The sequence below is a fragment of the Rhinoderma darwinii genome, chromosome 1 (assembly GCF_050947455.1).
Source record: "Rhinoderma darwinii isolate aRhiDar2 chromosome 1, aRhiDar2.hap1, whole genome shotgun sequence".
Lineage (NCBI taxonomy): Eukaryota > Metazoa > Chordata > Amphibia > Anura > Rhinodermatidae > Rhinoderma > Rhinoderma darwinii.
This window is the reverse complement of record NC_134687.1, coordinates 83,345,376-83,357,492: the sequence shown is the minus strand read 5'-3', so window position 1 is coordinate 83,357,492 and position 12,117 is coordinate 83,345,376. Positions and strand designations below refer to the sequence as shown.

General features: G+C 41.4%; 1 protein-coding gene across 7 annotated transcripts in view; it reads left to right on the top strand.

Moving 5' to 3' along the window:
* Positions 1-12,117, top strand: part of MTUS1 (microtubule associated scaffold protein 1) — a 193,253-nt gene that overhangs the window by 111,970 nt on the left and 69,166 nt on the right. Inside the window, exon 1 of one of the 7 annotated variants that reach the window (XM_075860139.1) lies at positions 2,062-2,900. The exons of the other annotated variants lie outside the window; for them this stretch is intronic. Within the exon in view, the coding sequence (XP_075716254.1) occupies positions 2,780-2,900 (121 nt within the window). The 5' untranslated portion in view covers positions 2,062-2,779. Of the gene's footprint in view, positions 1-2,061; positions 2,901-12,117 lie in introns of those variants that run through there. 7 annotated transcript variants of the gene reach the window in all.

The window sequence follows — 12,117 nt, the reverse complement described above, 5'->3', positions numbered from 1 at the left end:
AAATCAATGGTTATGTAAACGGAAAGCTATGGTTTCAGTTTGGCTTTTTTTAATTTATTTTTGTATTTTTACTATTAGGCCATTTAAATCTCTAACCCAAGTTTAATTCAGAATTAAAACACTGGTCCACCATTGGTCAATCTACAAGATTATATTAGATACTTGAGTTGCAATTTTCTAATATAGGCTGAATAAATGTATAACTTTTCTAGCTGACCTGTTCACACACAGGGCTGAAGCACTTTATATTTTCTAGCTAAGGCTCAACAGTCCCATCAGTAACCTACAGCTATTTGTTCCCTATTAGTAAATTGCCGTCTATTCACAGATTGAGGTCATATGGCATTTTTGGCTTGATTTGACTGCAACGTCTCAATAGACCGTAAGGCCTTATGCACACGAACGTAAGGGTTTTTACTGTCCGCAAATGCGGACGCACATCTGTAGCTGTTCGCATTTGCGGAAGTGCCCATTGAGTCTGTGCTGTCAGTTCACAGTGAGTTTTGTGTCGCTGACTTTGATGCAGGAACAGTGACAAAATCGGCGCTGGAAATCGCACCTGGTTAATTTCAACGGGAGGCAGATGTTTCAGGCGACTCTTGGCTGCTTGCGGGGAAAAAAAGCGGCATATTCTTTCTTGCAGTGGTTTCCGCCTCTGACCTGCCATTTGAAATCAATAGGAAGCAGAAAAACCCACAGTGCTCGCTTCTGAGCGGTTTTCCCTGCGTTTTTTGCTCGTGGTCCTTGCATTAGATTCAATGGCCGCGGGCAAAAAATGCAGCACAAAGGGCAGGCAGTATAAAATCTGCCTCAAAATTCTTAAAGGAGTTGAGGCAGATTTCTTTTGGCCGAAAAGACCCATTGAGACCATTTTCTGCCGACTGTCAGTGTATTTTTGTGCCGCAAACGAGCAGGTCACAGTGATCGGATATAGTCTCTCACTGTACACGATCGGAGTATCGTGGCATTAATACTAATGATAAAATGCCCCCATATTACACTAGCTTAGGTTGCTTTCACAAGGGCCATTTTTGGTGCCGTTTTTTGTTTTGTTTTTTAAATTTTTTTTATTTTAAATCTTACTGCATTTAAGAAATGGCTCATGACCTATTCGTTTCTTTTGTGATGGCCGAAACATTGAAGTCGGGCAACAAATCTTGGTAGTGCTGTGATTTTACTGTGACTCATTGGCATCATTGTTGAGCCCTAGTCTTCGACTACCGATAGCTGGTTATGGGCATTTACCCGTGAGGTATTTGATTTTCTTGTCTTTATCAATTACTGAATTGCTGACACGGCCACAGTGACTCTTTTAATTCTATTTTATGGTATTGCTATTTAAGCATTTCTTCAGACTTCTGCGGCTACTTTATGATGTATACATGCAGTGTGATGTGGATGTTTACTCATCCGTGTTCATACGACACTTTCCATGACTACATTACATACATAGACATCAGTGTACGCAGTAAGAACAAATACTGTGTTTTACGTGTTCAAAGAAACACAGCAGCTCCAGACCAAGGCCATCCTGGAAATGAATTTCAGTCCCTGATTTCTGTGCCAAAATTTCATTTAAGGGAACTATTTGCCGCTAATGCAGAACTCGAGTATGTTACCACTTGTCTGTAAGGGAGATGTAAAGGTGTATGTATGTGTATATAGCTATATATGTTAGGTGTGCACAAAACACTCGCGGCGCATACGCTGAATTGGTCCAGAGACCCGACAAATGGCAAAATAGATTTTTGCTGTGTGTGTGTGTGTGTACTTTGTTTTGTAGTATGTGTGTGTGTATATAGATACACACAAGAACATAGTATATATCTATATGTGTGTATATATATGTGTGTGTGTGTGTATGTATATATATATATATATACACCCCCCCCCCCTTACTGCTAATTTGTCACATTATATATATTTTTTCCTATGCAAGAAAATGCAGGGAATCTATCCATTGTTTTCTCTGCTTTGCCTCGCCACCGTGGTCATGAATATGTAAAAGATATTTCCCAAGGGACCAGTGCCACCATTTTCTGGATTCCTCTTCTCCTGTGGAGAATCACATGAATGCACCCCGCAGGATTATGACAGATATTGTCTGGGTGAGCGATGGTTGGGAGGCGATCCTGCGCTGCTCTTTCATCACCTCCCACCTTTAATCACATCACTGAACACCTCAGAGCGGTGATGAGACGGAGTTGAGGAAAACTGTCATTTTTTCCTCTTCTGCAGCTTGTGTGTTCACAGGCTGCTCCAATGTTAGTCTCTGTGCACTTGTTTCCTTAGCACCATTGTCTTGGTGACGCATCGTTGTATAGCGACAGACAGAATTCAGGTCACTGGGCAGGAATGAGTATTTCTGCCACTGTGTGTATATAATCCATAGTATACCGCAGACAACCAGGAGGGGTTAACCAGCCTTCTCGCTGCATAATAGATTGTTCTGCATGGACATGGTGTGATGTCATTCAGTGGCTGCCTGTCTTCACAGGCTCAGGGAGGAGGGCTCATTCTAAGGGCACGCTTTGTTTCTGCAACATCTGGTTGGGGGGAGTGCTGCTGGACAGATTTGCATAGTGGATTTCGGCTTTCTGGGATTTGTGATGTGTGCGCCTGGCTGTCAGGGTGATGGAATGAGCTGCATTTTTGAATTGCTTTTTTCTGCCTTCCTTCTGCTACTTGGCCCTGGATCACTGGTGGTGAGCTAAAAATATAGCGTGCTAGTACATGGAGGCAGTTTCTTGCTGGATATATCCCCACTTTTTCTGAAGACATGTTATGGTCTCCCAAATTCTCCTTATCCAATATGCGTGTGCGGCTGACTGCAAGCGGGCTGCTCCGAAATCTGCGGCTGCCTTCTGGATACCGCAAAAGCTCTGTGATCTTTCATGCAGGTTAGTGCTGTCTACTTGTACGGTTTCCAGTGCCTGTGTGCTAGTAATAGCAGGGGACATCTTGTTTACCATTGCAGCTGATAGCTGAGACGCACTAGTTAGGCGTTGGGAAGATATATATATATATATATGTATGTGCAGCTTTTTTATTTTAGTCCCCTACATCCGTCAGTGTGCAGCATGTCTATAACTTATTGCTTCGTTGCAATAGTCACATTTATTTATTTCTTTTTTTTTTTAATTTTCATTAGGGCTACAATAATTATACACTCTGGAATATTTTTATATTTTATCATAAGTATGTTATGTTTGTAATATATAAGAGCACTGAAGATTAGGGAACAGGAGATCAACCTTTTTATTGTGATCTTAAATGGTCCTGAACGTTCGTGCTCGGTTATGTTTCTATTCAAATATTAGGACAATCAGTGGACTGAGTAATTTGATAAATTTTATCAATAATATATTTATAGTATATTTCATTATGCATGTTCTTCATTGACCATATAATCAATAATATATTTGGGAGCGTATTCATTTGGATTGTCAGAGGAAATGGCGATATCGTATGTAGGCAACCTGTGTAATGGATATCGGATTCTATTAATACGAGTAGATGTGTTGGCCATTATCCCTGGAGCTGATATTGCCAGCAGTCAGGTCTAATGGAGGACTTGTATCACCTCCACCCTCCCTACTGCTGTTTTTCTGGCTCACACATTTCCAGTATTAAGTCAGTGGTCCAAACTGTGACACTCTATATAAAGCGATAACCAGTCATACGGTTTCCAAGGTGATGGCGAAAGATCTATGCCGATATAGATAGGCATCGCCTAACCCTTCGTTACATCCATGTCAAATTGGCTGCAACTTTCTATCTGCAAGAAAATGTCCGTGGATCCAGCAATATGGTCAAGCAGTAGATTTATTTATGTTTTAAATACTGAACTATAAGTCTATATTATACTATAGTGGATGGTTTTTAATGAAGCGTAGTAAACCGCAATAACCTTGTATGAAACCATTTCTTATCCATACAACACGCACGGCCACTGAGTTATAATAAGGAGGTAAGAAAATGCAGAGATCAAGGTGTATTAATGTGAACCACTGGGATTTCTGAAAATCTCTGCAGGTTTGGGTGAGAATGACCTGTAAAGCAGTTATTTTAGAGATCTAGAGTTGGACTCCTGCTCTGCGGTTTGTTGCCGGTCTATAAGGCTGCTGCTGATTTTATTTTAGGGAGGAGATGTTTATTTCTTGAGTACTGCTATTGGCAAGCCATGTAGAGAGCAGGGATTAGCAAGTCTTCTACACGCCATTAGTGGTTGTGGCTTCTGTATTCGGTTGCAAGAGAAGCCAGAACCTAAACCTCCGCAATCATATCTTTGGTGATCAGCTTTGTAAATCCGTGGAACCGTCTTATAATGCAAATAATTGCGCCTGGGGTGCTAAACTACTTGGCCGGCTTTTGTTCCATCAACAATGTTACACCGTGAATCTTAAGATCCTTCTCACCGGCAGATTTCTTGCCCGGTAACGAGGGCCGATCGACTATCATAGCATATATCGTTTAGTTCGTTTAAATGGGACAATTATCGTGATTGAATGATCGATATTACAATCGTATGACTCCAGTTTGCTTATTGTCGGCAGAACATTCCCTGCTTACACGTGGAGATGTGTTGCGACAAATGATGAGATGGGCAGTTTAGTTATTTGTCGTGATCGCTGTCGTGTTTACACCGGGCAATGATCAGGAGCAAGCGTTTGTACAAATGTGCGTTCAGCCGATGATATGCCCATGTAAAAGGGCTTTTAGGTTAGGTTCACTCCAGATTTGTGGATTGTTTGGCAGAATTGTCTGAAACAGTCCACCGATAATCTCCAAACGTCTGTATTCTCCCCACTTCAAAAAAGGTGTGAAAAAGCTTTGTTTAGATCAGTGAAAATGTTGCGTATTTACACAAGACACCAATTCCCATGGATCTCCGTCAGGGAGCCCCAAGTGAAAACACCTTGAAGGTAGGAAGTGTAGAAACTTGGGATTTCATTACTTCCTCGAGGTTGTACTCGCTGAGTACAACCTAACTTTTAAAAAAAAAATATTAAATTTAATATAGAATAATCTTTAAATAGTCTTATGACCTGTCAGAAGGTTGACATTGGTTGGGGTTCCTGAGCTTCGAGCCCTTAGGCCTCATGCCCACAGCCATATTATGGCAGCGTATTGGATGGAGCTGTAATAGTACTCCCATTCAAGTGCATGGAGCCTCAACTGTAACTCTGTATTCCTTCGATTTCCATTCATTGTCGGAAACCTGCAACATAATTGTAGTTTGCGCCGTCAGAGGCCGTATGTATGGAGGCATAGCTTCATAAATACTAGTCCTTCTCAATGAATTAAAATATCATCAAAAAGCTAATTTCTGTAATTCAATTCAAAAGTGAAACTCCTATTACAGTGGAGGAAATAAGTATTTGATCCCTTGCTGATTTTGTAAGTTTGCCCACTGTCAAAGACATGAACAGTCTAGAATTTTTAGGCTAGGTTAATTTTACCAGTGAGATAGATTATATAAAAAAAAAAAAAAAAAATCACATTGTCAAAATTATATATATTTATTTGCATTGTGCACAGAGAAATAAGTATTTGATCCCTTTGGCAAACAAGACTTAATACTTGGTGGCAAAACCCTTGTTGGCACGCATAGCAGTCAGACGTTTTTAGTAGTTGATGATGAGGTTTGCACTCATGTTAGATGGAATTTTTGCACACTCCTCTTTGCAGATCATCTGTAAATCATTAAGATTTCGAGGCTGTCGCTTGGCAACTCGGATATTCAGCTCTCTCCATAAGTTTTTGATGGGATTAAGGTCTGGAGACTGGCTAGGCCACTCCATGATCTTAATGTGCTTCTTTTTGAGCCACTCCTTTGTTGCCTTGGCTGTATGTTTCGGGTAATTGTCGTGCTGGAAGACCCAGCCACGAGCCATTTTTAATGTCCTGGTGGAGGGAAGGAGGTTGTCACTCAGGATTTGACAGTACATGGCTCCATCCATTCTCCCATTGATGCGGTGAAGTAGTCCTGTGCCCTTAGCAGAGAAACACCCCCATAACATAATGTTTCCACCTTCATGCTTGACAGTGGGAACGGTGTTCTTTGGGTCATAGGCAGCATTTCTCTTCCTCCAAACACGGCGAGTTGAGTTAATGCCAAAGAGCTAAATTTTAGTCTCATCTGACCACAGCACCTTCTCCCAATCACTCTCAGAATCATCCAGATGTTCATTTGCAAACTTCAGACGGGCCTGTACATGTGCCTTCTTGAGCAGGGGGACCTTGCGGGCACTGCAGGATTTTAATCCATTACGGCGTAATGTGTTACCAATGGTTTTCTTGGTGACTGTGGTCCCAGCTGCCTTGAGATCATTAACAAGTTCCCCCCGTGTAGTTTTCGACTGAGCTCTCACCTTCCTCAGTATCAAGGATACCCCACGAGGTGAGATTTTGCATGGAGCCCCAGATCGATGTTGCTTGACAGTCATTTTGTATGTCTTCCATTTTCTTACTATTGCACCAACAGTTGTCTCCTTCTCACCCAGCGTCTTACTTATGGTTTTGTAGCCCATTTCAGCCTTGTGCAGGTCTATGATCTTGTCCCTGACATCCTTAGAAAGCTCTTTGGTCTTGCCCATGTTGTAGAGGTTAGTCAGACTGATTAATTGAGTCTGTGGACAGGAGTCTTTTATACAGGTGACCATTTAAGACAGCTGTCTTTAATGCAGGCACCAAGTTGATTTGGAGCGTGTAACTGGTCTGGAGGAGGCTGAACTCTTAATGGTTGGTAGGGGATCAAATACTTATTTCTCTGTGCACAATGCAAATAAATATATAGAATTTTGACAATGTGATTTTTTTTTTTACTTTTTTTTTTATATAATCTATCTCTCACTGGTAAAATTAACCTAGCCTAAAAATTCTAGACTGTTCATGTCTTTGACAGTGGGCAAACTTACAAAATCAGCAAGGGATCAAATACTTATTTCCTCCACTGTATATAGATTCATTACACACACCGTGATCTATTTCCAGCATTCTTTTATTTTAATGTTGAAGATTATGGTAACAGTTAATGAAAACCCCAAATTTAGTCTCAAAGACAATTAGAATATTAAATAAGCCCAATTTCAAAAATGATTTTTAATACCGAATTGTTGGCCTACTGAAAAGTATGTACAGTATATGTACTCAATACTTAGTCGGGGCTCCTTTTGCATGAATTACTGCATCAATACGGCGTGGCATGGAGGCGACCAGCCTGTGGCACTGCTGAGGTGTTATGGAAGCCCAGGTTGCTTTGATAGCGGCCTTCAGCTCGTCTGCTTTGTTGGGTCTGGTGTCCTCTTCCTCTTGACAATACACCATAGATTCTCTATAGGGTTTAGGTCAAGTGAGTTTGCTGGCCAATCAAGCGCAGTGATACTATAGTTATTAAACCAGGTATTGGTACTTTTGGCAGTGCGGGCATGTGCCAAGTCCTTCTGGAGAATGAAATCAGCATCTCCATGCTTCCCTCTGCTGACAAGCTTTATGAAGTGCTCAAAAATTTCCTGGTAGACGCTGTGTTGACTCTGGACTTGATATAACACGGTGGACCAACACCAGCAGATGACATGGCTCCCCAAAACATCATTGACTGTGGAAACTTCACACTGGTCCGCAAGCAACTTGGATTGAGGGGTCTCCACTCTTCCTCCAGACTCTGGGACCTTGATGTCCCAATGAAATGCTAAATTCATCTGAAATTAGGACTTTGGACCATTGAGCAGTAGACCAGTCCTTTTAAAGGCTTAGGAAACCTTGTTTTGTGTTATTTAGCTGATTAGAGTGTGACACCAGAAGCCTACAATCTTAAACTTTTACCCAATATTCAAATTTTCTGAGACTAAGGGCTTATTCACACGACAGGGTCCCGCCCGAGCCCGAGTGTCGGCCGATAAAATCGGCCGTTTTTCCCGGCCGGTTTGCATTGAGTTTTGCATCCGTTCCGGGCCGGGCATATCTGGACAGTGACATCAGGGGCAACTCCTGAAGGGGAATCCCCATGTGTGAATAGCCTCATTAGGGGACTATTGTTCCTACAGCAGCCGGGTGACGGACGATTTTATGAACGGCCGTCACCCGGCCGGAAAACCCTGTCGTGTGAATAAGGGCTAAATTTTGGGTTTTCATTAACTATTCGCCATAATCATCAACATTAAAAGAAAAAAATGCTGGAAATAGATCACTGTGTGTAATGAATCTGTATATTATGTATTTCACTTTTTGAATTGAATTTACTGAAATTTACTTTTTGATGATCTTCTAATTCATTGAGAAGGACTAGTATATAACACTTGACCAAGCCTCTATGGCAGCACACTAAAGCACTGCAGTTCCATGCTAGGGCACCTAACAGGAGCCATGCAGACTGCTGTGCCAGGTGCATTAGGCTTATCTTAGACTTCGATCCCCTCAGAACTAGTTCTCAATGTTAATCAGCGAATATCTCTCTTGCGATTGTGGTGCTACTACAATGATTTTTAGGGGTGCAGTAGCAAAAGATTACCATCCGATTTTCTCTTGGTGGATATCTTTTACCATCTTAAAGGTTTTGGGTACTTTATGAAGTGAAGGGTCCCTTTTGGTTTAGGTGGTGGTGCTCTGAGATCGGGAACCTCCGGTGATTGCATCATATGGCATTTAACCAACGAGTCCTAGGATACTTTTCAAGTATGTTTCCCCTTTACATACCTTCTATTAAACTCATTGTGGTTACATTCCAAGAGTAGTGTTCAGCTAGTGAGATTTTATTGGTTTTCCTTAATCGGATGTCTGAATCTTCAGTTACTGGCACTTGTGCAGATCCTCATGGGGCGTTATGGCTAAAATGATATTCTGAACACATAGCTATAGCGTGATTATGAAACAATAACACAGGAAGACTGGATCTCTGGAACTGTACAGGCAGGAAACATGTATTTATAACGTGATTGTTTTCTTCTATCTATTAATACAATGGGGTTTCTTAACCGTGCTATCAATTTATTACATTTCAAGTGCAATATTTCGAGGAGTCTCTAAATTATTTTCTAGTCCTTTACCAACAACTAATGCACCAGCGCACGATTACAATGAAAGCAATTTTACGAAAAGTGGTGATGTGTCAACCACCTTTTTGATCATTTCTTGTTAACATGTTTTCTGTAATCTCTGCCTTTAAATAAATGCATGAATACTGTGTACTGTACTAGATTCCCATAGAACATCAGGGGGCACTTAACGCTATTCTGTTACTGTGATAGTCTGTAGTATTCCTATGTAAAATTAAAAAATGGTTACGGAGCGCTATGGACACCTTTAGCTTTCCCGGCGTACATGCTATATGTAGGGCCAAAACGTGTTGTGTACAGAGACTTAGAGCATGTTTTAATTTCAAAACACCACAGCGTGCCCTGAATTCGTAGTAGTAATGCAATGCCATAGTGAGCGCAAAGGTCGCAGTCGCACCTGGTGCCTGCTTTAGGATCCGTGTGCGTCCAGTTGTTGCATTTGTTTTGTTAGAATAAGCTGTATGTTTCTGTAAGCAAGGTGATAGTCCGAGCTCTACTTTCAGTGCATGCGCTTGGGTACTGAAGTTGGAAACACTCCTTATTTTAGCTAGGCATTCCATGTAATAGTGTTGAGCAGGTCTGTAAATCCGCAGTAACTGTTGACATTATACTTAAGTTAGACATTACAGTTTACAGTGTGGAATCCTTCCTGGCTGGAAACAAGTGACCACTTTTATATCAAACAGCCAGTCTCTTGGCCTGTTTAGAGAAATTGTATTTGTCGTATGAAAATCTTTACAAGAGTTAGTAGCTTCATTCATGATCAAAAATGTAATCTCGGCCTCCGTACTCAGAATGTAGATCTGTGACTTCTTTTCTGTCTCCCCCATGGTTTGCACTGCAGCACAAGTCACTGTTTAACCACTCCCCCACAAGCTCATTAGGAAGTCAGTGTCTGGAGGACTGATATGTTAGATTTAGGTGATGATTATAGAGTAGAAGCCGCTAAACCACTAGTGAGAAAAAGATCATTCGGTAGTTACCAGACATAATTAAGGCTTGTGGGATTCTAGCATTTTTCAGCTTGGTATTTTGTGCAAATGATGCGTGGCCCCTTTATTTACAAAGGCACATTGTCATCAGAACATGCGGCTTTGGTGGGTACTCCAGCTTTGTTTCATTACAGCTCACTGTGGTCCCTTCGTTCTACTAACCAATGGTGTTCCCAGGTGGCAGACACCACGCATCAAACATTAATGACAATTCCTTAAAGGGAACCTGTCACCATTTCACCTATTGAACTCTACTCACCCTTGGCTGCTGCTGTCAAAAGTTCATTGGAGTTATCCCCTTTCCTAAGCTCCTCATTCAACTGTAAATGTCTGCAAACATTTCGCACCTTTTATGTTTAATCCGGCAGGCTCGTTCGTTCCTCCTCTTATGTCCACCCACCGCCGATAACTGGCCCGCCCTGAATGCCGTAATCTTTTCTGAGATACGGGTGCATGCGCCCATCATGTATGGTCCGATACCTTTTCCTGCTTTGTCCGGGCCTCAAATCTAGTTACAGCCCATGCAATGCTATGGTGTCCAGTTGTGCGCACGCGCCAGAACAGGTCATTGATTCGCAGGGCGGGATTTCGTGTGTGCTGGGGAGTCGATGAATCCTTTTATTACTTTGGGATTTAGGCCCCTTTCAGATCACGTACAGGATATCTTCTGTGCCTTATATCTCGACTCAACGAAGAGGGGAAATATTAAGCCATATTTATCCTCCTCTGTGGCAAGATCTGATCCTCCTCTTGATAAAAGAAAAAAAAACATGCGGGAGAGCTAATCTCCTAAACATGGCGTTAAAGGGGCCTCCTACTGATACAAAAGTGCATCAGTCTTTATCGGCTCTGTAATTTGAGATTTAATATGTGGCCCTTGGCATCTTCTGGGGAGAAATGTGCTTCTGACATATGGATTATAATATTATGACCCTTGTGTGTTTTAAAATCCCTCTAATTCAGATATAGAAGTCAAGAAATTACAGACAGAAGAAATTATAGATAAAACGGTTCTGTAAATTTTCACAAGAATCGACTGAAGTCATCAGGTCCTCTTCTGGATATAGCACGCACTGATAATGAAATATTAATATTAGATGAGCCACTGACCAAGCCGTAAATCATACATTATTAAAAACGGCATAAATTAAGTTATTCCTGCTCGCCTCCACTGAACTCCCTTCAGAGTATAAAATATACATGTTACGTAGCTGGAGGCCTTGTGTTCTGCAGTCTGGTGCCTCCCTGAGGTAGAAACCATTCCAGGTGAGAATACTTAGAGGCTCTGTCACCAGATTATAAATGCTCTATCTCCTACATAATCGGATCGGCGCTGTAATGTAGATAACAGCAGTGGTTTTTATTTTGAAAAACGATCATTTTTGAGCAAGTTATGAGCTAGTTTAGATTTATGCTAATGCGTTTCTCAATGGACAACTGGGCGTGTTTTTACTTTTTACCAAATGGGCGTTGTACAGAGGAGTGTATGACGCTGTCCAATCAGTGTCCTACACTTCTTATTGTTCCAGCCCAGCTTCTTTCACTGCACAATCACACTATGCTGTGGATCATGCTGGGATGGAACAATGGGAAGTGTAGGACACTGATTGGTCACTGATTGGTCAGCGTCATACACTCTTCTGTACAATGCCCAGTTGGTAAAAAGTAAAAACTCGCCCAGTTGGTAAAAAGTAAAAACACGCCCAGTTGTCCATTGAGAAACTCATTAGCATAAATCTAAACTAGCTCATAACTTGCTCAAAAATCGTTTTTCAAAATAAACACCACTGTTATCTACATTACAGCGCCAATCAGATTATGTAGGAGATAGAGCATTTATAATCTGGTGACAGAGCCTCTTTATGTAATACTACATGCATTTTTTTCTTTTTACTCCATAGATTCCATATTCAGAGAGAGAACCTGGGTCTCCGTGTAAAATCACGCACACAGAAGTGCGTGGTCCCTTAGCGATCTATGGGCCTTTACACAATTTTAATTTTTGATTCTTTGAGAGAAAGTGATGAGATGACTACAAAAGGACAAACCTGATCTTTTGGCAGCCTATT